The following is a 26,282-nucleotide window of genomic DNA, read 5'->3' on the forward strand; positions in this document are numbered from 1 at the left end:
TTGGATATTAATGTAATTGTACACAGTTCACATGTATAAGAACAGCAATGGACAACTGAGTGCAAATATTTAAATGCTTTTAGTCTAAAGGATCAATTTATTGAAGATTTTGTATTACATTTAATAAAAAGTATCTACGATGGTGGTTTTAGGATGTTTATGATAGAAGAATAACAACATCTTGAGAACTAAAAAAAGTAGGTTAAAAGAATGAATGCTACCTCCATCTAGTGGTGAGTTTGGTTACGGTTTTACCATCATAACGTTGCATAATAACTTTTTCTATACCTACATTTAATTTTTAAAAGGTTTATTTTATTATAAGTCAACAAACCGACTGGAAACACACTGAGCATAAAAAAAAATCAGCACTATTATAATACTACAATTAAGACATGAATACACTATCAACAAACATACTGGAATGCCCTTTTAAAGTTTTCCATACCAATAGATAATCAGGCATTTGTTACTGCTACAGTATCTCTCACACATAATATATTTTTCATTATGTTAAAGATGTGTCTTTGGCTGAAAAACATTCTTAGGCACCATTTCCAACAATTGTTTCCTTTACAATTTGTTTCTATGTAAAATATGCATGATGCTTTTTCAGCATTGTGTGCATGACACAATAGCTCAAGTTAAAGGAATAGTTTGGCCAAAAACGAGAATTTGTTGTAAATATACTCACCCTCAGGCAATCCAAGATGGTGACTTTTTTCATCAGTAGAACAATAAAGCATGTTTATTTGAACTCATCATCCTCATGCTTCAGAAAATACCAGGCATCAGCTACAAAAGATCACAACAGTCTGGAGTGCAAGCTTGCATACAGCACATGAACTGACATTTTTGACCATTTTCCCCAAGGTTGTGGACAAATGCACACTGCAAACATGCTTTTCTTACTTAATTTTTGTCTTGTTTCTAGTCCGAATATCTAAAATTTCTTAAAACGAGAAGCATTTTCTAGACTAGCAAAACATATTGTCTTGTATCAAGAAATAATATACCAAATTAAAGTGAGTTTTTTCTCAAAACAAGCTAAATAATCTTGTTTTTGGTTATGACATCAGATTATTATGCTTGCTTTAAGGAAAAACTTACTTAATTTTAGCATATAATTTCTTAAAGCAAGACAAATTTTTTTTTACTTGTCTAGAAAATGCTTCTCGAATAAATAATTATTAGTTATTTGTACTGAAAACAAGAAAGGCATATTAACCCCAGTAACATTTTACAGAAGAACCCTTTGCTTTTTACCCACTTACCTTCATCTTTAACCACAAACAAAGATGCTCTGTGTGAACCAGCCCAGAAGAAATAATAACACGAGTTTTAAAAGCAGTTTCAGAAATGTTGAAGTAAAGAGCAAATACACTATTTTTTGTATTTCAGCAAATGCTTCTATAAATATAGAAGAGACCAATGAGCATTCTCCTTTTTGTCTTCTATGAAATAATACAGGATTTGGAAAAGCATGAGGCATAAGTAAATGATTTATCCTTAATAAACATGCTCTTAATTGGTATAAATCTGCATGAGTGCTCTTCTTGAATCTACAGTATATGCTGTTCCCTTTCTGAGAGTAGATTAATAACATATAGAGATGTTGAATCCAGAGCATTGAAAGATAAACCCACAACACAACTGATGCGGTGTAAAATGTATTTGCTCTATTTAGGTCATATGAATTGATAAAAAAGTTCCCTCAGGATGACTTTGGCCCTTCTCTCTCTGCAAACGTGTTTTTGGATCGCCTGTGGTTTTGCTGCATGCGCAACACTGGGTAAGATAGGTTGACTGTGTGTATTTTATGGATGTAGTGACTGGAGGTGAGAGCTTGTCGGGGTCGAATGTTGATCACCTCCACTGATGGAGTTGGACGGTAGAGAGTTGGAAGGTTGCTGCGTGTCCTGTGTGTGTGAGGGCGATCTGATTGGGGCTGAGTGTGGGATAGTCTTTGTGGATGATGAAGTTCTGTTGGGTTTGGAAGAACGCAACAGGTTGAAGGTAAGACTAGTCTGTGGGGGCGTTTCCTTTTAGGGTGAAAGATCAGGGATTGGTCCATTGTGATTTTACGGTTGGGAAGGTTAGGACAGGCCCTTTTCATCTCTTCTGACTGATTTTCCTTGCCAGAAGTGCAGGGGCTGCTTAAGAGCGAGGACTTGTGATTGGTGGATTTTGATAGCGGCTCTGGGTGAGACTGAATGAGAGACTTGTGGACAGGAGCACGAGGACGTCTGATTGAAGTGCCCTCGATGAGAAGATTCACTCCCACATACTGAGGAACATCTACTGCTGCCTGAAGAAACAAACATCAAACCAACTGAGCAGTTCATTTTTACTTTAGATTATTCATTTGTTTGGGTTTGATAAGGTATAGATACACTTACCATCTACTTTATTAGGTACACCTGTCCAACTGCTTATTAACGCAAATATCTAATCAGCCAATCTCATGGCAGCAACTCAATTTAGGCATGTAGACATGGTCAAGACGATCTGCTGCAGTTCAAACCGAGCATCAGAATGGGGAAGTAAGGTGATTTAAGTGACTTTGAATGTGGCATGGTTGTTGGTGCCAGATGGGCTGGTCTGAGTATTTCAGAAACTACTGATCTACTGGAATTTTCATGCACAACCATCTCTAGGGTTTACATAGAATGGTCCAAAACAGAAAATATCCAGTGAGTGGTAGTTCTGTGCATTGTTGATGCCAGAGGTCAGAGGAAAATGGCCAGACTGGTTTGAGCTGATAGAAAGGCAACAGTAACTCAAATAACCGCTCGTTACAACCGAGGTATGCAGAAGAGCATCTTTGAACACACAACACCAGACCACACCGGGTGCCACTCTTGTCAGCTAAGAACAGGAAACTGAGGTTACAACTCGCACAGGCTCCCCAAAATTGGTCTGATGAGTCTCGATTTCTGCTACGACATTCGGATGGTAGCAGGGCCGGAGTGGGACTCCTTTTCAGTCCTGGAGTTTCAAGCCTTAGACCGGCCCATCAGTTCATGACTGGCTATATTAAAATAAGGTCATTTCCAATTCAGTTTCTGATGACACTATCACGTCTTTTTCAAGGACAGCTGCTTTAGAACTTCAAATGTTTTCATAACTATTAGAACATTAAAGAGTAGCTAAATTTCCAACACTATTCTTTAAAACATCACAATGTCCTTTCCTGCAATATCTGAATATATATTCTGTGCAAAAATTTTTATAGATATCCAGTCCTTAAACGGTGGTCACTCAAAAAAAATTTATATGTACACTTATATGTCTTAACACTAAAAATAAAAATAAAATAAATAATTACTCAGGAGAGGATCAAACTCCGGTCGGCAGTGTCGTAACGCAACGTGCTGACTACTGGACCACAATGGTGCTGTTATTTAGTTGCGTTTGGAATAAAAACAATAACCACAGTATTACTTTCTATTGATGGCTTAATCTTTTTCTCCCCTTTTAGGATTTCTAATCAAGTTATGTCAGATTTATTAATGTTGTGAATCATCCGATTTTCATTGAGCAGATGTAATATTCAATAATATTAATTATTCAAGTTCTTATATTCACTAAGGTGCAGCTGTTTGAAGTCGAATGACAGTTACGTCATCATTAACCTGCAGGCTGTATTTTGCTCAGGGGGCTGCGAGAAAATAAAAAGTGTGGAGCTGCGGCAAAATACTGAATAAAAAGAGTGAGGCTATGGTCAAAAAAATAATTAATTAATAAAAAAGTGTGACTGCTGAGAGTGCAAGCAGCTAGGGACACCGGCCCTCTCGGCCAAAAACAGACTGGCCCACCGAGAATTCTCCCGGTCCTCCCAATTAGCCAGTCCGGGCCTGGATGGTAGGGTCAGAATTTGGCGTCAACAACATGAAAGCATGGATCCATCCTGCCTTGTATCAAAGGTTCAAGCTGGCCGTGGTGCTGTAATGGTGTGGGGCATATTTTCCTGACACACTTTGGGCCCATTAATATTAATCAACACAGTACACGGCACTACAGTAGTAAGGTGTACCTAATAAAGTGGCCAATGAGTGTATATACAAAAATAAATATTCAGGTCTCATTAAAATGCAAAATTAAAGTAACAAAGTAAACTATTATTATTTTTGATATATCAATTTAAATTTCTATGCAAACTAAATAGTTTAGTTTCTATGTATGTGTGTATCACAAATCTAATGTATTCTACATTGATTCTGAGATTTTCAATGCACCATTTTTTATCTTGAATCGATTCTGAGCTTTTTTAACAGCCGATGGTGTTGTGTTTCATGTTTGCATGCATCAAATTCCTTACAAATACCACTTAAACCTAAAACAATCATAAGTAAATTTACAAAAGCTTTAAGCCAGTTAAGAGTGCTCCTAGTAAACAGTTTTTGTGAATCTCCTGACATAAAAGCTAACTGAGAATGCACAAGTGCTCTTCCTCTTAAGCATTTGTTAAAAACTAGCCTAGAGCGCCATCTGCTGCTAAAAAACAAAGCTCAGCATCAATTCAAGAGAGAAGAGCGAGATATGCATCTAGTTTGGTGATGTGGGAATTTCTTGCCAAGTTTTCTGAGATTCACACAGTGTGTACCTGTTTGTATATGAGCTGGAAGCCACCGGTATCAGTATTGCGCTCAGAGCGTCGATCCAGCACCACCCGCAGAGTGTCTTCCTGTACAGCAGGGCAGAGTCGAGCGGTGACTCCTGTAGAGGGTGCCATGGTAGGACTGGCATTGATCTCCAACAGCCAAGGTCTCAAATCTCGTCCCAGCATGAAGTCTGCTCCATAGAGCTCGAAACTGGCTTTACGAGGCTCCACGCTGTCCTGTGCGGTCAAGAGGGTTTGAATGACAGCCTTTTGCATGCCTGGAACAACAACCGTTTTCCACAGAGCAGCACGGCCTGAAGCAGCCAACCAGGAGCGGAACTGCGAACATGACCACATGCACTCGGCGGGAAGAGAAGGACTGCGATCTGGGCTTGGCTGATAATGCTTCTGGATGGAGTTGTTGCAAAGATGTACAGAGCTGAGATTGAAAAGAATATAGAAAGAAATACATTTCTTTATTAATAAATAATCCCTCTTAAAGGAACAGTTCTGTATTCACGAAACATTTTATCTTCCCACAATGAGTTCACAGTAAAAGGGTCTCCTAAAACCTATTCACAAAGCTGCTGAGACAAACTTTTACTAAGAATAAGAGAAGTGAGTGTGACCTCATGTTGACCTTGATGCTATGGATAATGTCATCAATTCAATGTAATTCATCTTTATTTTTGTAGCGCTTTTACAATGTAGATTGTGTCAAAGCAGCTTAACAAAGAAGATTATAGTAAATTAAAACGGTGTCGGTCCAGTTTTCAGAGTTTAAGTTCAGTTTAGTTCAGTGTGGTTTAATTTTCACTGCTGAAAGTCCAAACACTGAAGAGCAAATCCATCAATGTGCAGCATTCTTGGGTGTTTTAATTGTGATTATCTGAATAATGAAGTTTTTGTTATTAATCTAATTATTTTGTAAGATTAAGTTTCATATTCATGTGTAAATTTTCCAACAAAAAAACAAACAAAACTGTTTTACTTTGTTTTATAAGGAACGGAAAAAATTATTTTGTACTATTCAACATAGGACTAATAGAAAGGCCAATAAAACTGTCCATTTGTGCTTGATTTCCAAATTTTTGGATTAATGTAGTTCGTGTGGGTTTCCTCCGGGTGCTCAAGTTTCCCCCACAGTCCAAATACATGCAGTATAGGTGAACTGGGTAAAGCTAAAAATGTCTGTAGGGTATGCGTGTGACTAAGAGTGTATGGGTGTTTCCCAGTGATGGGTTGCAGCTGGAAGGGCATCCGCTGCGTAAAACATATGCTGGATAAGTTGGCGGTCCATTCGCTGTGGCGACCCCAGATGAATAAAGGGATTAAGCCGAAAAGAAAATGAATAAATGAATGAATGCATTAATGTAAAGATCCTGCTTGCTTGTAATAGTAAGAATTTCATTATTTATACTATTGTTTTTTGTGGGTTTGTTTCTTTATTTTAATTTTTTCTGTTATTATTATTTACATTCTATCACCCTGGCAGTATATCGTTTGTTCTATTGTCATGTATCTGTTGTTTAAACCATATAAAAATAAATGTCATCATACTTGTAACTATGCACGCAGTGATTGGCTGATGGGAATTATTCGTGGAAACTCTGCAGAGTGTAACAATAAAGGTCCAGTGAAAATAAAATAAAGTTTTTTAGACAATAGTATCAGTATGTTAGTTTTAAGGATATCTATATTCTAGTGTGCTACAAAACAGTGACAAAATGTGCAATTAAAAGATATAAAACTAATATAAACATCGCCACTGGCTTGCATGGTTTACTTGTTGACTTGTGGAGCTGCGCATCGATGGATTAGCTCCTTAGTGTTTGGACTCTCAGCAGTAAAAATTAACCCACACTGAACTGAACTAAACTGAACTTAAACTCTGACTGACACAGTTTAAAGTTACTATATTAAACTAACTTCTATGTTAAGCTGCTTTGACACAATCTACATTGTAAAAGCGCTATAGAAATAAAGATGAATTGAATTGAAGCTTAAGCTTGCTGTTTGTCACTTCCGCCTAAATACTTCAGTACCTCATAAAAACTTAACCAATCAAAGGCTCTCTAGTTCCTGACATGCCCCACCCCCTTAAAGATGCTTCTCATTTGTTTTTTCATTTCATAAGCTTGAGCTCAACTACTCTTGATGGCAGAGCTGTGGAAAAAACTAAATGCCATTGGCTGTTTTTTAAAAGGGAAGCTTTGTACTTTATGTCCTGCCCTCTTTTTGTGTTTCAGTTGAGATTTAGTCATCCGATAAAAGATTCACATTTCAAAGCACTTTGCGGAATCTTTAAATTGGCATATTTAATTAAAGTTTCAAAATAAAAAATGGCCAAATATGTATTAATAAAACATATAATTGGGTAAATGTCATTTTGAAAAAATATTTTTGTGCATTTTAAAATATATTTGAAAACATATTTTGTATAGTATGGGAGAAAATACCTCTACAATTAAGGTGATAGGTAATAAAAGCTCGGCAACAGATATTTAAGGCAAGTTTTTGGTTTGGTCTTAGTTACCTCTGAGTCCTCTTCTCTACTCCTAAGATTTTACTGATTTAGTAGATTAGTGCTAAAAGACTTTTTTTTTGTAAAAAAGGAGGCTAAATGCCGTTTAGTGGTGAAAGGCTTTGTAAAATACCTTTAGAACAAAAATGCATAGGAGTCCTAACATTTTTTTTTTCTTTAAAATGTTTTGTGAATATTGCCCCTGAAGTTCTTTCATCATTTGATATAAGATTTGATATATATCTCAAGCCTATTTTATTCTATATACAAGTCTATATCAAGTTTATATTCTACATTCAAGTCTATCTTCATACATTCATTCATTCATTCATTTGTTTATTCATTCATTTTTTCATTCATTCATTCATTCATTCATTCATTCATTCATTCATGTTCCTTCATATTAGTCCCTCAAGCCTATATTGTATATCATTTCATATTGTGTGACATATTTTGAAGAATGGTTGAGCAGTTTTTTTCCTTATAATCAAAGTCAGTTAGATCCAGAAACAACACTGACATTCACAATGTGCTTACAAAATCCATTACCAAATTAAAAATTTCAATGGAACTTATAGTGAATTACTGCTAAAACATTTACTAATGTCATTTAAGTTTGTAAAAAAAAAGAAGGTGTTACCAATGAATTGAAAATCATTGTATTCCTTTAATTATTGTTATTTATCATTAACCATTGTTATAATCAATTATTGATCATTGGTTTTCCTTTAACTATTCCTTTAATGATGTGCATTTGCTTTCTTACCTGTCCAGCGTATGAGTGGAGTAAGGTTGCGTAGAAAAACGGAGGTAGCACTCACGGTAGAACCACACAGTGAGCGGGTTCCAGTCTGTGACCAGAAACCACTGCCGTACATCAAACTTAGTGTCGTGCACAAGGAGAGGCCGCTCTATATACTTCTGCACCACCCATTTACTGTCCTTCATGATGCAGTGGTCTCCATCCACTAAACCTAACATGTCATCCAGCTTGTTCATGCACATTATACCTACAACAGTCAAGGTAAGACTGAATCAAATATTTTTGGCAAGTTTTTTACAGAACTAAGTCTCCAGAAAAACGCACCTCTGCCTCGTGACTTGGCGCCTGGTTTAATGATCCAGATGTTGCAGATCCCATCATTCTCCATCTGAGGGCAAACTTGACGCATCTGCTCCAGCATGCATTTACAACGCTCCACGTAATAGTCACAGCCCTCTATATTTATTCCTTCACTGGAAAGGAAAAAAATAACAACATGAAAGCTTTCTCTAAATTGACAAAGTTTTCTTGCTATTTTAATAGTTGCCTATAAATGGGTTTTGAAGATGCTGTATGTAAGTTTTTGACACTTTTAAAGCATAAAAAACATAATATGTTAGTAGATATTAAAAAAAAAAAAACATGCCAAGTGAACATACTTGTTTATCTGAAAAACAATGCTGAAGTCAGATTTTCTGCTTTGAAAATGTGTTTTTCATGCCAGAACACTGTATTTGTTTTGGTCATTTTAACCTGCCCAACACCAGTTTAGCCAATTATATTTCAGCACCCTGGGTTGCCTTGGTGGAAAACCATTTCATTCATTCATTCATTCAGAAAGGGTCTGAATGCATGCGTCCGTGACCGAAATGCGACCTCTGGTGGACAGTAGCAGACTCCCAAATGAGATGCAGATTCAGAGTTCCACATGAGGTTAATAATTAGCAAATAATATAAATATTACAAACTTAACAACGCGCTTTGTGATGAGATAGCTACGCAGTGTTAAGCTATTTGGCTGTTTGCACCAGACGAAACAGGACAGAAATTTAAATACAGCCATCCAGAAGCACAGAGTATGGACTCACTCATGAAATTGTAAGGTTTATAATATATTTCATTAATATTAACTCTCTTTAACATTATTTAATGTACATGCTGATCATTTGTGTTTATTTCTAAAGATTAATTTCAAACGGTTTATTTTATTTTCAAGATCTGAGGTGAACATTCTGCTGCTGCTTTCAGTATATGGCAATACATATCTAACAAAAAGGCATTCAACCTCACATTGTTAGCATTTAACTTTGAATAAAGCACATGAGGTGTACCTAAGGTGATCATTGTCATTTTTCTGCTGTTCACCTGTGAGAAATAAAAGCTGTTTCTAATATATCAATTCAAGGCAAATACATTTAATATGGAAAATATTCCTTCTATCGGGTGCCGTTGCTTTTATTTAGAACATGGTTTAAATCACTTGCTCCTGTCCTCAATCTGGCAACATGGGCTTGCATTTGTTTTGATCCTGGAGTGCAATACCTAGCTCAACCACTGGGTATCAAACATACTGCACCTTGTGTTGTTAGCCATGGACATGCATTTTATAACCATGTTAATCATTATAATTTTTCTATAAAGACTAGATGAACACTGCTGTTGAGATTAGGCATTGGACAATTACCGGTTTCAAGGTTTTGTTTTTGTAAATATTTTTTTTTTGTTGTTGTTGTTGTCAAAGACTATTTAATTTTATTCATTTAGGATAACAGTATCTCCAGCAGAAAAGGAGCATCCACATTAAGAGCTACTGGTCAACCTACAATTCAGCAAACATCTAAAACAAATAATTTATACAGCAACATCCTATAGACCAACTATAGAGCTCATTCATTTTCCTTCGGCTTAGTCCCTCTATTCACCAGGGGTTGCCACAGTGGAATGAACCGTCAACTTATCCAGTATATATTTTTTTACACAGCGGATGCCCTTAAAGCTGCAACCCAGTACTGGGAAACACCCATACATTCTCACATTCACACACATACACTACGACCATTTTAGTTTATTCAATTCACCTACAGCGCATGCCTTTGGACTGTGGGGGAAACCAGAGTACCCGGAGGAAACCCAAACGAACACAGGGAGAATATGCGAACTCCACATTGAAATTCCAACTGACCTGGCCTGGACCCAAACAAGCGACCTTCTTGCTGTGAGGCGACAGTGCTAACCACAGAGAAACCTGGGCTTATTTATACCCGCAGAAAATAAAAGATATCTAAAGCTGTAAAGAAATCTGTTTTTAAGATTAATTAAGACAGCAGAATTCAATGATTCATTTGAATTATTTAGCCTGACATGTTTACTGTTCCAAAACATTATAAATGTTCTTAAAATAAAATATAATGTGTTCAAGGAGGGAAAATGTTGCTCTTTTTTACTTAGAAATTTAAAAAGAACATATTTTAAAGCAGCAATCACAATACCAAAAAACCATGATATTTTTATTCAAGGTTATCATAGATCAGAATCTTATACCAGCCCATGCCTAGTTGAGATATAAATGTAACCAAACATTCTATCATTTTCCTTCGACATAAAATTGTCATTTGTTCAGCTGAGTTTCATTGTTCTTAGTTTAGTTTTATTTTCATTTTGTAATTTTGAACAGCGTGTTTATGTAGTACATTTAAGTACACAAATATATACAAAAAACATACTTACTGAACAACTAAATAATAATTCTGAAGAAACACCTTCCACTGTTGCTCTGAGATGGTTGAGTTTGTTTCCAAATTGTTGTCTATATCGCAATGCTCCAGGCTGTTCAGATACTCCTGACACACATGCAAGGCACTGTCAATTACTGAGGTTTCAATCCTCTGAGTGATATGCTGTTTACGTGTCTTCCTCAGACCTACAATTGAAGGGAAAATGTGTGAATAATAGAAAGTCTTAATGTGGGTACAGGGCTGTTTACACCTGGTTATTTCATGCAGGGTGCGAATTATAGGAGGGTTTGGGGGGGTTTGAACCCCGTAATTAAAGCTTGATCCCCCCTGAAGGACATTAAAACAAGATGCATGGGGGGGTCAGCCCTTTAATGGTAATAAAAGACTTTCTCTGATCTCTGATCTATATCTTAAATATTAATAATTAAAAATGTATAAAATTAATAAACATTTGATCCCCCCATAACGGTTTAAACCATTGTGACTGCATAATGCTCTAATCAATGGTAGGAAAAATATAATTTAACAGTCTGAAACTAGCAGCTCTAGAGCACTGATAGACATCTTCAGTATCTACAAAACATGTTTCTTGTGAAATAGAAGTTTATATCTGCATGTAGCCTAACAAAAGAAAAAAATAGACACATAAGTTGTATAGTTTGACCTAAAGAAACTTCTAAAATAGTCTAAAAATCCCTCAAAACACTGAAAACATTCACATTTTATTAATAAATTAGATGTAATTTAAATACATTGATAAATTTGATTCACGGAAGCATGTATTAGCAAACTACTACTGAAAAAAGTTGACCGCCCCTCGATCGTCGATGTATAATTCACACACTGACATCATGTGCACATAAAAAGGGCAGGTAAAAACTGTAAAAAGTGACTATTTACTTTACCGATTGCCTTAAAAGTAACAAACTGAGAAATTAAAAAGCAAAAAGAATTTAGCAAACCCATTGTATCTTGAAACTGTTAAGTTGATTTAACTTAATTTTTATAATTATACACATAGTAGGACTATACGATGTTGTAAAAAAATTACATTGCAATTTTTTTCTGCAATACATACTGTGATATTGAGTATAATTCTACCAGATGAAATAAATGGCTCAATATGGTAAGAATTCATAATTTTAGATGGATTGGGAGGACTTTTTTAGGGAAGTGCATCTGCATAAAATATAATAAACCAATCACAAGCTTTATTAAATACAGTCCAGCAAAGGTACAATTTAAATTAAAGCTCCTCAATTAAACAAAGAGCAAAAGGTTATGTTAAATTGAAAATGACGATCTCTGTCAAAGGCATTCGCCCCAATCAACTACCTATTATTTTCACTCTCTTTTCAGATAGGATGGCAGACCAAACCAAAGGTTACCATGGGCCATCTTTGGCTCACTGGCCCTACTTTGGGCACCTCTGGTTTAGAAAGAATGACACTGATGGGAAGATGGAGGATGTTTACTGTTTGATGACTGGAATCGTCAAATGGACTTAAACAATAAGTAAATGACTACAGAATGTTACGTTTTCACACACGTTCAAAGCGTATTACTTACTACTCGCTACTCTTGAGTATGTTTAAAAGGGCTACTTTTTAGTCATACTTTGAGTAATTTTTACAACAAATATTTTTACTCTACTTGCACTACATTTTTGGGCAAGTAATGGTATTTCTACTTGAGAATGATTTTTCAGTACCTTTTCCACCACTGAAAATTATCCAGTATAGTCTTCATCAAACTTATACATTAATACAATTACAATTTCTTAAAGTTACAAACATTATAATAATCTGTGCCTGAATATGAAAACGATATTGCAGATCGTTCGAGGTTACTAAAGTAACCCTTCGTTCCCCGAGGAGGGGAACGGAAGCACTATAAGTGGATTTGATTGTAAAATCCACGCATTGGGAGGTTCGGTTCAGAAGCTACTCGTCTGAAAGAGTATTGAACGGGCCAATTAAGAATGAATTGGCAGCGCAAGCCTGCGCAGGTGAGCGGCATAAGCAATCAACTGAGTATATAAGCTCACCTGGCGCCAGCAGACGCTATCCTTTTTAAGCTGAAGAGACTTTTAACAGCTAAGGGACAGTCATTATGGCGACGGAGTATAGTGCTTCCGTTCCCCTCCTCGGGGAACGAAGGGTTACTTTAGTAACCTCGAACGTTCCCCTTCGGGGGGAACTCCAGCACTATAAGTGGATTTGATTGTAAAATCCACGCATTGGGAGCCCATTGAAAGCGCCATAATGACTGCACCTTACCAACACCCACCATGAGAGAGCGGTCAGGCAAGCGTGACGCACCCAGATCACGAGAGGCGTGGTCCTCCAACGTGCCCTTGGCCCTAACTTATCCTACTTCAAAAGAAGTTTTACGGAATAGGTATCTTTTTTGGGAGTCGCTAGCGTCTAGATAATTCTAGGAATACACGACAGTACGTTGGGAAGCGTGCCATCCCAGTAGGGAGGACGCTGCGGAGACCATCCGCACCCAATAGGGGGAACAATGGAATTACATATGGACTAACCCTGAAAAGGGGGAGTGCGCATAAGAAGGTGGTTAGCAGATAGGGAAAGCACGGGTCCGCCCAGGGGGGGAACTTAACCGTGGCGGAAAGCATATGGGGATCACCAGCGGGGATCGGTCATAGCAGGCACCTATACCCAAAACGCGGGTTGACCAGCGGGCAGACCTACTACGTAATGGGCCAGCAAGTGACTCCTCCGCTGAGTCAGTGCTGGGGGCCTCGGAGGAATCTGCAGGGCTCACCGAATGGGGAACTTTACTGACAGACAGGAGGGTGCACATCTCTCCGTGTTAGGGAAAAAAAGGCACCGCAAGCGTGTACAACACCTACCGGGTTGTTTCCTCAATCACCAAAGGTACCTAACACCCTTGAGGAAACCGGCTCCACTCGCAGATTATAAAATCTTGCAAATGTGTTGGGTGTCGCCCAGCCCGCAGCTCTACAAATGTCTGCTAAAGAGGCGCCACGCGCACACGCCCAAGAGGATGCAACGCTCCGAGTGGAGTGCGCATGCACTCCTGGGGGGCGCGGCTGGCCTCTGCTCAAATAAGCACAAGAAATGGCCTCCACAATCCAGTGGGATAAACGTTGTTTAGACACGGCACTTCCCTGCTGCCGTCCGCCATAACAGACAAAGAGCTGCTCAGAAGATCTAAAGTTCTGAGTACGGTCCACATAAATGCGCAGAGCGCGAACTGGACAAAGTAATGACAGGGCTGGGTCTGCCTCCTCCGGGGGCAGCGCTTGCAGGGTTACTACCTGATCTCTAAAAGGAGTGGTAGGAACTTTGGGCACATAACCCGGGCGGGGTCTCAGAATAACGTGAGAAAATCCCGGCCCGAATTCCAGGCACGAGTCACTGACCGAAAATGCCTCCAGGTCCCCGACCCTCTTAATGGAGGCCAACGCGACCAGCAGAGCTGTCTTCAGGGACAGAAATCTTAAAGATACTGTATCGAGTGGCTCGAAGGGATCAAATCGCAGGCTCGTAAGAACGAGGGCGAGATCCCAAGAGGGCGTGAGAGGGGGGCGAGTTGGATTAATTCGCCTAGCGCCTCTGAGGAACCGGATGATGAGGTTATGCTTTCCCACGGTGCTGCCAGCCACCGCGTCATGGTGAGCGGAGATGGCAGCAACGTAAACCTTGAGAGTGGAGGGCGACAGCCTGCTGTCCAGCTTCTCTTGAAGGAAAGAGAGCACAACACTGATCTGGCAAGATCGGGGGTCTTCTCTGCGAGAGACACACCACTCAGTGAATAGACTCCACTTCAGGGCGTAGGCGCGCCTCGTGGAGGGGGCTCTAGCCTGAGTGATGGTATCAACCACCGCGGGCGGCAGGTTACCTAAGTCTTCCTCGCGTCTATGGACCACACGTGGAGGTTCCAGAGATCGGGACGAGGGTGCCAGACGGTGCCTTGTCCCTGAGAAAGTAGGTCCTCTCTCAAAGGGATCTGCCAAGGGAGGGCCGTCGCGAGGAGGGAGAGCTCTGATATCCAGGTTCGGTTGGGCCAGAGGGGCGCAACTAACAAAACCTGCTCCTCGTCCTCCCTGACCTTGCACATTAACTGCGCGATCAGGCTCACTGGGGGAAACGCATACTTGCGTATGCCCCGAGGCCAGCTGTGGGCCAGTGCATCCGTGCCGAGAGAGCCCTCGGTCAGGGAATAAAACAACTGGCAATGAGCGTTCTCGGGGGAAGCAAACAGATCGATCTGGGCCTCCCCGAATCGCGCCCATATCAGCTGGACAGACTCGGGGTGGAGTCTCCATTCCCCAGAGTGAATCTGCTGCCGTGAGAGCACATCGGCTGCACGGTTGAGCATACCTGGGATGTGAATGGCGCGCAGCGACTTCAGCCGCGGGTGACTCCAGAGGAGCAGACGGCGGGCGAGCTGAGACATGCGGCGAGAGCGCATACCCCCCATGCGGTTGATATACGCCGCCGCCGCCGTACTGTCCGTCCTGACCAGCACGTGTTGCTGCCCTAGCACCGGAGAAAAACGGCGGAGAGCAAGGAACACTGCCAACAGCTCTAGGCGATTGATGTGCCAATGCAGCTGGGCACCTACCCACAGGCCCGCAGCTGCATGCCCGCGACACACGGCTCCCCAGCCTGTGCTGGAAGCATCTGTCGAAACAACAACATGACTGGACGCCTGTCCCAGAGGCACACCGGCCTGCAGGAACGAGGGGTCGTTCCAGGGGCTGAGGGTGCGGCGACACAGCGCAGTAACAGAGACTCGGTGTGTGCCCGCATGCCATGCGCGTCTCGGAACTCGATCTTGAAGCCAGTGCTGAAGTGGTCTCATATGGAGCAATCCGAGCGGTGTGACGGCCGCAGCGGAAGCCATATGCCCCAGGAGCCTCTGAAAATATTTCAGTGGGACCACTAACTTGCTGTCGAGCTCCCTCAGACAGTTCAGCAGCAGGCGAGCGCGCTCTCCGGAGAGGCGCGCTACCATGGTGACCGAGTCCAGCTCCATCCCGAGAAAAGAGATCCTCTGCACCGGGGCGAGTTTGCTCTTTTCCCAGTTGACCTGCAACCCCAATAGGCGGAGATGCCGGAGCACCTCGTCTCTGTGCGCAGTCAATTGCTCCCGAGAGTGGGCTAAAATCAGCCAGTCGTCGAGATAATTGAGTACGCGGATGCCCGCAAGCCGCAGAGGCGCTAGGGCACCCTCCGCGAGTTTGGTGAAGACCCGCGGAGACAGAGAGAGCCCGAAGGGGAGGACCTTGTACTGCCATGCTCGACCTTCGAACGCAAACCGCAGAAACTGACGGTGGCGTGGAAGAATGGAGACATGAAAATACGCGTCCTTCAGGTCTATGGCTGCAAACCAATCCTGAGGACGAACGCATCGGAGGATGCGCCTCTGCGTAAGCATTCTGAACGGCAGCTTGTGAAGGCAGCGATTCAAAACGCGCAGATCTAGGATTGGCCGTGACCCACCGCTCTTTTTGGGTACGATGAAGTACGGGCTGTAAAACCCGCTCTCCATCTCGGCTGGAGGCACCGGCTCGATTGCACCCTTCGCCAGGAGGGCAGCAATCTCCTCTCGCAAGACAGGGGCGGACAGGGGATTGACCCTGGTGAAATACACGCCCGTAAACCTGGGAGGCCGTTTGGAGAACTGTAGTTCGTAGCCGAGTCTGATCGTGCGTATGAGCCACCGCGAGGGGCTGGCCCGCGCTAACCAAGCAGGCAGAGCCCTCGCTAATGACGTCATCGCAGCAATCGTTGACGTACCCGCGGAGGGGCAGCAAGGAGCGGGTGTGCTGATCCGGGGAGCGCGAGGGTCCCACAGAAGAGCTGGAGGAGAGCGTTTCGCTCTGGCTCCGCACCCTGACTCCTGAGAGGGGGCTTGGGGGCTGGGAGAAGGGAGACCGTCCCCCCAGCGCCCGAGAGCCGCTGGCGGAGCATGCAAGCCCTGCGAGCTGAGAGGCAGCGCGTCCCAGACTGGCGGGGCTTGAGCTGTCACATCCGGGGAAGGGAGAAAATGCTCTTTGATCGAAACTTTGGTGGCACTGAAAAGTACCGTTGGATTTTGGGCCCCGCCCTCCAGCGGGGAAAGAGCAAGTCTCCTCTTCTCCGGATGGCCTGTCTCAGGGACGCTTCGCGGTCCGTTTACCGGACTTAGCGGCGCCCTGGGCAGGAGGGGCTACCGGCTTTCGGCGTGCTCGACGCGCTCGCTTCGCCGGAGGCGGAGGCGGGGGCGGGGCATCGGCCGTTGGCGGGCGCCCTCGGCGAGGAACAGCGGAGGTGGATGGCTCGGCCGGGGATGGAGCGGGCTTACGGCCCCGCCGATAGATGACTCTGCCCATCGCATCCGACTGCTCGCTCACCGCCTTGAACTCCTGGGTGAATTCACCGACGGTGTCGCCGAACAGGCCAGCCTGGGATATGGGCGCGTCAAGAAAGCGAACTTTGTCGACATCGCGCATATCTGCCAGGTTTAGCCAGAGGTGGCGTTCCTGGACCACAAGTGTGGACATCGTCCTCCCCAGTGCGCAGGCGGCGGACTTAGTGGTCCGGAGAGCATAGTCGGTCGCCGTACGCAGCTCGTGTAACAAGCCTGGGTTAGACCCACCCTCGTGCAGCTCAGCCAGCGCCTGCGCTTGGTAGCGCTGGTAGGTGGCCATCGCATGCAAGGCGGAAGCTGCCTGGCCCGCAGCCTTGTAAGCTCTAGCTCCGAGGGAGGCAGAAAACTTACAGGCTTTGGACGGGAGACGGGGCGGACCACGCAAAGCGGGGGCGCCACGCGGACAAAGATTGACCGCAATGGCGCGCTCCACCTGCGGGATCGCCTCATACCCCCTGGCAGCTCCACCATCCAGGGTGGTGAGGGCGGAGGCGGACGCAGCGCGGGCAGAGAAAGGTGCCCTCCAGGACTGCGTAAGCCTACTGTGCACTTCCGGGAAGAAGGGGACGAGAGGCTTCGAAGGCTTCGCCTTCTGATCCTCTACGTAACACCCATCTAGTCGGTCCGGCCGCGGGGCTGGGGGATAAACCATCTCCAACCCGACGGCCGAAGCAGCCCGAGAAAGCACGGCCAACATGTCCGCTTCAGGATCCGTTTTGACGGCGCTCGCTTGCCCAGAGGGGGCGAGCGGGTCCGGATCATCGTCGGACAATGAAAGCCCGCCCTCCGATGCCGCGGAGGACATCTGATCTCCGGTGTCAGCGAGCGTGAGAGCTACCATCTGATTAGACGGATCACTCTCAGTACCCGAAGCTTGGATGGAGCGCTTGGAGGAGCGAGAGGTCCGCGAGCCCGTGGGCGGCGGATTGTCTTTCGCTGAAGCCCTCAGATCTGCCCGAGCGCCCGCTGCAGAACAGGAGGCAACTGGGGTGGCTCGCTCTCTTACGAAAGCTAACCGCGATCTCAACTGCGCAACGGTCATGGCATCGCAGTGACGACATGAACCGCCCCCGAGCACCACATTAACATGCTGGACCCCCAAACATGTAATGCAGTGATCGTGTCCATCATCCGGAGCCAGGAAACCCCCGCAACCAGAAACGCACAGTCGGAGCGCCATCCTGAAAAGGACGTGCTGCACGACTGTGTTGCTCTTTTAGGATTTGCAACAATACGCACCGCTCTTGGAGGACCGGACCCAAAGGGACGCCAGGCAAGGGAGATACCCAGCTCGACCGTCTGCCGCTGCGTGGACTCGCTCTGGACCGGGATGAAAATCGTTCTCTCGAATGGCTGTAGATCAGCAGGAGGAACCCTCATAAGCTCGATCAGAAAAGGCTCTGAAGCGAAAAGGATAGCGTCTGCTGGCGCCAGGTGAGCTTATATACTCAGTTGATTGCTTATGCCGCTCACCTGCGCAGGCTTGCGCTGCCAATTCATTCTTAATTGGCCCGTTCAATACTCTTTCAGACGAGTAGCTTCTGAACCGAACCTCCCAATGCGTGGATTTTACAATCAAATCCACTTATAGTGCTGGAGTTCCCCCCGAAGGGGAACTTTTGATGTGACTATTGCGATATCGATGCTGAAACTATATATAGTGCAGCCCTAGCACACAGTTCATTTACTTGAAAGTTTTAAGGCAACAGGTTTAGGTAAACTCAACGAATCGTTTTAAAAGAAACAGGCTTACTCACTTATTTTAAGTAAAGTCAACTAATGTTTTTTTGTAGTGTGTAAATACTTTCCAAAACAAATTTGACACAGATACAAGTGGAGACAGATTTATGTGAATTGAACCGTTTTCACAAATCAGATAGCGATCTGATCAGAGAAAATGCATGAACTGACCGGGTGTAAACAGGCCCTATATGTTTGTTAGTGTAAGTGTGTGTGTGTGTGTCCATACCATGGGATTTAGCATTATGCACTTCTCCCATTTTCTCCCCTTCTGAATCTCCTTCATATTTCTCCAAAACATACAGCAGTAGACTTGTGCACGCAGTTCGTCTAAAGTCATCTGTAAACACACAAAACAAACAAAGAAAAACCTCTCAGATGTTCTGGATACTCCAAGTTCAATTCAAGGTTGGGGTGACTCATGAACTGTTGCAGAAAACAAAATGTGCCTGAGAGAAGCACACTAAACCCTAGAAAGTCATCTGTTAGCAATAGTCATCTGTTAAATGAAAAGAAACCACACAACCGATAGGGAACAATAAAGCAAAGACACAGTATTTTCCAGATTAAGAGCACTGACCAATAAAAGCATGTTTCTCATCCTGTGCCCCCAGTCTGTAGCAGCGTGGGAAGAATGTATCAGGATCTGCTGCATCAAACCACTGCAGATTTCTCAAATGCATACACAAACCAACCTGAAAATTGCACAGACACAAAATGCTGAAAGAGTTTCTGTGTAGAATTCATTTGTCAAGTTTGTAATGAACCTTGGTGGTGAACGATCCCGCCTTCGCATAATGATTGGTCATCTGTTCTTTACGTAAAGATCGGCAATCAACTGAATCTCTCCTTGTAGTCCAATAGAAATATGGGGTCTCATGTCGAACCAGCCGCGACTATGTAATTCAAACAAGAATCAAAGACTGTGTCCATAAAGCACAGATTAATGTTCAACTGTCATTAGAATGGGATTTTACAGTCTAAACATACCATTAGGTCATACAGATCCTCTGCTTCATCATCCCTCTCGACCTCCTCTCCTGAATCTGCATAAAGAAAAGGAGATGGTGGTGTTGCAGTGATCAGGTGACTAAAGTGTGATTAATGTCAATGACATCTGTTTGTTAGAATGAGCGATGTAAAGTTAGCTACTTAAACTATCATGTTAAGCTTTAAATTACAATAGGTCGGTAACTAAAAACATTGCATGGGATGCTATGGCCATGTTATGGATTATCCATACATAACATTTGCAGAATACAATAAAAATGTGTTGTGATGAATTGCATCCAAAATGAAATTTTACATAATATATATGTGTGTGTACTGTGTATATTTTTAAGTATACATAAATAAACACATGCATGCATATTTTCGAGAAATATATATCACAAATAAAAATATATCACATATGCTGGAATAGTTGGTGGTTCATTCCGCTGTGGCAACCTCTGAAATAGAGACTAAGCCGAAGGAAAATGAATAAATGAATATATATATATACATAATAGTATATATATATATATACAGTGGCTCAGTGGATAGCACAGTTGCTTCACAGCAAGAAGGTCTCTGGGTTAGTTGGCATTTCTTTGTGGAGTTTGCATGTTAGTGTGGGTTTCCTTCGGGTGCTCCGGTTTCCCCCACAGTCCAAAGACATGCGCTATAGGTGAATTGGATGAACTAAATTGGGCGTAGTGTATGAGTGTGAGAGTGTGTGGGTGTTTCTCAGTACTGGGTTGTAGCTGGAAGGAGATCCGCTGCATAAAAAACATGTCAGATTAGCTGGCCGGAATAGTGTGTGTGGATGTTTCCCAGAGATGGGTTGCAGCTGGAAGGGCATCCGCTGCGTAAAAACGTGCTGGATAAGTTGTTGGTTCCTTCCGCTGTGGCGACCACAGATTATTAAAGGGACTAAGCCGACAAGAAAATGAATGAATGAACGTTCATGTTTCCTATTAAGATGAATTTCCAATAAATTAAACTCTAAATAAAGACTGGTTATTAAGACTAGTTGTATGGATTAAAGAAGATTTTTTTCAACACATTTCTAAACATGATAGTTTTAATAACTCTTTTCTAATAACTGATTTATTTTTTGCGTTGCCATGATGACAGTACATATTTCAAGGCACTTCTATACAGCTTAAATTGACATTTAAAGGCTTAACTAGGTTAACTAGGTTAACTAGGCTGGTTAGGGTAAATAAGTTATTGTATAGTGATGGTCTGTTCTGTAAACTATCGAAAAAATTTATAGCTTAAAGGGGCTAATAATATTGACCTTAAAACGTTTTTTTTTTTTATAATAAACTGCTTTTATTCTAGCCGAAATAAAACAAATAAGACTTTCTCCAGAAGAAAAAATATTATCAGACATACTGTGAAAATTTCCTTGCTGAAATATTTAAGAAAAAACTAAATTCAAAGGGGGGATAATAATTCTGACTTCAACTGTACATAGTAAAAAGCAGTATAGAAATAAAATAAAGATGAGTATAGCTTAATAAACCCAGGGAATAGCCAACAATCCTTATCATATGTCTAGGTTGAGTGATGGAAAGGATCTTGTCTTGTTTGTCAGTTCCTCTCACCATCTTCGTCACTGCTGTCACCCTCATCTGTGGTTTCAGTTTCATGGTCATGTCGTCGAGGCTGTGAGAAAGAGGGCCTTGGCAATCGCCGCTCCACCCATCCTCTTGAACGTAGGCCTGCGCGGATCACAGGATACGGGCCTTGCACTGAAAAAACTTTCTTCTCCTACAGCATGATCGACACAATCAACAGTGTACAGTATGTTAATTTAAATCTCAATTGCATCCTTATTATTAATGATCTGAATTCTTTAATGCATTCCTTTCTTATGAGATTCACTGACATATTAAAAATCTGACCTTTATTGCCTTGTCAACCAGAGTCTTAGCTGTCCTCAATTTGTCCCCATTAATCAGAGGCAGATTTACATAATTAATGCGAGATTTACCTTCCAAGGGTGGCACTGTGACATACAGGAAAGAGAAACTTCAAAAATGCTGCTTATGGTCTGTGTAGATTTGATTTTCATTTGTGTCAGGTCACATTTCTCAAAATGCCACCTGTGATGTGATTTGAGTGAGTTTGTAAGTTTTTGTGGTTTTTCTGGGTAAAGTCTAAATGGGATACAGCTGCAGATACTCAGCATCATTTTTGTGACACTGTACAACAATATTTAATATTTTTATATTAATGTGACGGTCAGGTTTGGGTAACTGTTAATAAGCAACTATGTAAAGGGTTATTTAATGAATAATTCTCTTTATAAATACTGTTTTAACATTACTGTTAGGGTTGGGTTTAGGGTTAAAGTAGGGGTAGATGTTAATAAAATACAATTTGATGGGTCATTTAAAAATAATGTAAATAATTATCATCATAATTACTGTTTTAACATTACTGTAAGGGTTGAGGTAGAGGTAGAGATTAATAAAATACAATTTAATTGGTTATTTAACCCTTCTATGGTGTTCGAGTCAGTGAGACCCGTTTTAAGTTTTTTTTTTTTTTTAATTAAACAATGAGTTATTTTTTCAACCTGAAATTCATTGGCTTCGCCTTATTTTCTGTGAAGAACTTAAATCCGAAAAAATTTTTAACGATATTGCTGCAGATATAACTGCATATTGTACCTCCCCGCAGACATTTACATTACATACAAGGTGTTCGGGTCCACTAGATCCAGGTCTAATAAAAGTCTTGAAAGTGTAGGCCCCTTGTTCCTACACTCTGTCCTCCTCCTTTCTGGTGCTGTTGTTTTCGTCCCCACCTGCTCCCGCACAAAGTTGCAACATTGTTGAAAATTCAACTATCAACACTGTATGCTCTTACATTACCGAACATTTTACCCTCTCTCTTGCGGGAACCAAGCTTTATTTTCTCATACCCTGTCCCATCTGTGAATTAGGGGCATAGTACTATAAATAAGACTTTGCCAGTGTGGTTCCTTATCACAACTGATCAAGATAGCCAAAAGATTATCTGCTGCGAGGGCCTTGCAATTGATTGTGGAAGAGAGAGGGGCTTCTGATGATAATGATGTCCATGACCATGGTGGGAACAATACGAAAAAACAAATCTGTGGGTTTTATTTTTTTCATAACATTAATAAAAAAATGTTTTTTAAAAACGAGAAGCACATTAATTCATCAATATGATCTAACAAAGGTAAAGGGGGAAAATTAACCATGTTTGCTGTGCATATGGCTTGTAATTGGAATTAAGTAAACATTTGTTGAGTAATTTAACATAAAATTGTTTGATAGTGTTAATTTGAAAAGCCAAAACTCTAGTGGGTCCACCAGACCCATGAACACTGGTAACAAAAGTAACAAAAATACGAACACCACACAAGGGTTAATAAAGAATATAAATAATTCTCAGTTTAATTACTTTTTTAACATTACTGTGAGGGTTGGGGTAGGGGTAGACGTTAATAAAATACAATTTGATGGGATATTTAAAAATAATGTAAATAATTCTCATCATAATTACTGTTTTAACATTACTGTAAGGGTTGAGGTAGGGCTAGACATTATTAAAATACAATTTAATGGGTAATTTATTAAATTATGCAAATAATTTTCCTTAACTTCCGGCCGCAGCTGTATCCCTTCTAGAAACAACCATTTTTCTGTAATATAATAAAAACAAACTTGTCAGGCCAGTTGAAGTGGCCCTGAACATCTTAATGAAAGGCTCAAAATTGGGCCTAATCACGTTTTAATTTCTATCTAATAATGTGAACATGTTTGTGTTAACATAAAAATGTTTACACACTATGAATAATATTCACTACTGTTTAACAATTTTATGTTTTGCAAGCTGTCTCACGTTCACTTTTGATGCACAATTTTTAATGGCTAAAAATTGGCACACAATCACTATTTATATTATCTGTTTTATTATAATTTCAACCATACGCCAGTCTTAAGAAAAAGACTGGTGTTCAAGAAACTATTCTCACTATCCATACTGAAAACTTTGCTTAAAATTTTTCTGGAAAACAAAATGCATCTAAGGATTCTTTGATTAAACAGAAAGTTCAAATATAGCATTTTTATTTAAAAACAATCTTTTGATATCTGAATTACATGCCAACCTAATGTGTTGTTGCCAACTAATAATATAAAGTTACAGGTATTATCACACATACAAACTGTGTATTTGTGATAACATCAAAGCTAAAATAATGCCATGGTAAAATGTGGTAAAGTGTGTACCTTGAATGTGTTGGTGCATGTTTGAGTTAACCGTCACATCCCTCACAAGGTTGGACCAGTCTTTGCCCTTTCAGCCAAGAAGGAAGTAAAATAAAGGTGAAACTAGTGTAACTGCTTAGTCTTAACTCATACATATTAAACTCGAGAGGTGTCAATGGTCACGCCAGGCGCACAGTCCATCAATAGTTGAACACGGTAATTTGCCACTGCCTGGAAACGGCGTTAAACAATAGGTGAACACAGAACACTTATATGAACATCCTACCTCACGTTTTGAGTGCTGAATAAATAAAGAGTTACATTACAATATTTAATTTAAAACTTAATCGATTTATTGAGCCGCTTGACATTATAAAACTTATAGCCTAATATAACAAAAGCACAAGAAACTCAACACGACCGTTCACGACAAAATTGATCCTGCAATTCTCAACGCATACTCACCTAGACTGTCCCGCGTTCCCCTTTGGACTTGACACCGGACAGAAACCGTCTGGAGAAATCGATAAGGTCACCGCCGGTGTGCCCAGCAGAGTTGCAGAGAAACGCTCAGTCTGCTCATGCGCACTGCACACACACGTTCCAGCCCCAACAGGCTGTTTACATCACCCTTAACAACTGTTTCTTGGAAACGGATGATGCCGTGCGGTCAACCAGGCGGATTGTCAATGCTATTTTCACATCCAATGTTCAGATAATAATAGTTATCGAATTAAATTATTCAGAATAGTTTATACATATTAAATTATGATACCTTTATTAAAGCTACTCCATTGGTTACATTAACATATCATTATATCATCACCGCTAAATACAGAGCGGTTCAGATGTGTCAAGGGAGGTGCGCACAAGACTCATTACAGTGATCTCCCATCGCTGCACAATGAGGACAATTAGTAAATATGGATGAGCAGATTATACTTTGCTCGTTAAAACAGACATAATGAGTTACTTTGAAAGCCATTTGAATCATTTATTAAATTAACAGATTGACTGCTGAATAGCTAACATTTGTCATATCATTGTACACCACTTTATTATGTAGGTTTACAGTATGTAAAATGGTAAATGCATTTATATCAATAATCATATAAATAAATACAATTATAAATAGATCTAAATAATTATTTGGACTATTTTTAAATATTTCTTTATTTTCTAATAATTAGATTTCTGTTTTAACTCCACAATTTGAAACCCCTGCAATAACCTCTCAGAGACAAAGACTGCCACTGGTTTCCTTTTCAATATGTCAGCATAGCCTATCTAAATTGTCCATATTGGTAAGGCTATTCACCCTCAAATGATTCCGAACCAAACCCTTATGACTTTCTTTATTCTGTTGAACACAAAAAAAAATCTGAACATTTGCAATCATTGACTTCCAAAGTCGGATAAAAACGCTTATTTAGTGTATTTGTTTCAAAATATCTTCTTTTGTGTTCAGCAGAAAGACTTTAAAGAACCATTAGAAGTTTTACAGGTTTGAAACAAGTAAAGGATGGGTAAAACATCTCTTTAAAGATATAGGCCTAATAACAATTTTGTAGCTACTGTTTTAGTAATTGAAAGGAAAAAGTGCCCCTTTTGAAAATGACAGCTTTTATACCTTTATTTCTGAGATTGTAGACTTATTCAAAATAACTATAGGCTACGGCTAGTATTTTTATTTTTGATGACGTAATGCATTTAAGGCCTATATGGAATAAAATTTGTCTATAAGACTGCTTGCATGAGTATAGCAGAATTCACTAGATGGCAGTGTACACTAAAGGGCTAAAAATGTTATGACGACCTTTCAGTTGGAAGTTTATTATTATATTATAAATACAACTACAAATTACATTAAAGAAATTGTAAAATAAAAAGTAAGTAACTGCTTTCTTATTGTATGTAGTTTCAAATGAAATTAGCCATTATTGCTATTATTATTACCACTAATAATAATAATAATACATTTTCTGATTTCTGGAGTTTCATGTGACTTTGAAGACTGGTGTAATGAAGTTGAAAATAGATAGCTTCAGGATAAGCAGGATAAGCTTATTTTAAAACACTTAAAAATCATACAGACCCCACTTTGACCGGTAGTGTATACAGTTGAAGTCAGAATTATTAGCCCCCTATGATTTGTATTTTCTTTTTTAACTATTTCCCAAATGATGTTTAACAGATTAAAGAATTTTTCATAGTATTTCTGATAATATTTTTCTTCTGGACAAAGTTCTATTGGTTTTATTTCAACTATATAAAAACA

General features: G+C 40.9%; 2 protein-coding genes across 4 annotated transcripts in view; both read right to left on the reverse strand.

Annotated features, from left to right (window-relative positions):
* pfkfb4b (6-phosphofructo-2-kinase/fructose-2,6-biphosphatase 4b) overlaps nucleotides 1-26,282 on the reverse strand; it is a 516,544-nt gene that overhangs the window by 337,896 nt on the left and 152,366 nt on the right. The gene's annotated exons all lie outside the window — the stretch shown is intronic.
* On the reverse strand, nucleotides 299-24,581 carry ttll3 (tubulin tyrosine ligase-like family, member 3). Of its 3 annotated transcripts, NM_001045305.1 has the most exon segments (13): nucleotides 1,658-2,308; nucleotides 4,607-5,042; nucleotides 7,894-8,137; nucleotides 8,215-8,363; nucleotides 10,618-10,810; nucleotides 19,000-19,110; nucleotides 19,351-19,465; nucleotides 19,538-19,666; nucleotides 19,761-19,816; nucleotides 21,365-21,530; nucleotides 21,665-21,768; nucleotides 24,026-24,092; nucleotides 24,470-24,566. In NM_001045305.1, coding segments are annotated over 12 exon segments (2,316 nt in total). In that variant the 5' UTR covers nucleotides 24,045-24,092; nucleotides 24,470-24,566; the 3' UTR covers nucleotides 1,658-1,714.

The sequence above is a fragment of the Danio rerio genome, chromosome 6, assembly GCF_049306965.1.
Source record: "Danio rerio strain Tuebingen ecotype United States chromosome 6, GRCz12tu, whole genome shotgun sequence".
In the NCBI taxonomy this organism is placed as follows: domain Eukaryota; kingdom Metazoa; phylum Chordata; class Actinopteri; order Cypriniformes; family Danionidae; genus Danio; species Danio rerio.

Coding starts and splice junctions, on each gene's coding strand:
- ttll3 (XM_073953341.1), bottom strand. Junction 5,043..7,893: donor TCCACTCATACGCTGGACAG/GTAAGAAAGCAA, acceptor TTTCAATCTCAG/CTCTGTACATCTTTGCAACA. Junction 2,309..4,606: donor TCCAGCTCATATACAAACAG/GTACACACTGTG, acceptor TTGTTTCTTCAG/GCAGCAGTAGATGTTCCTCA.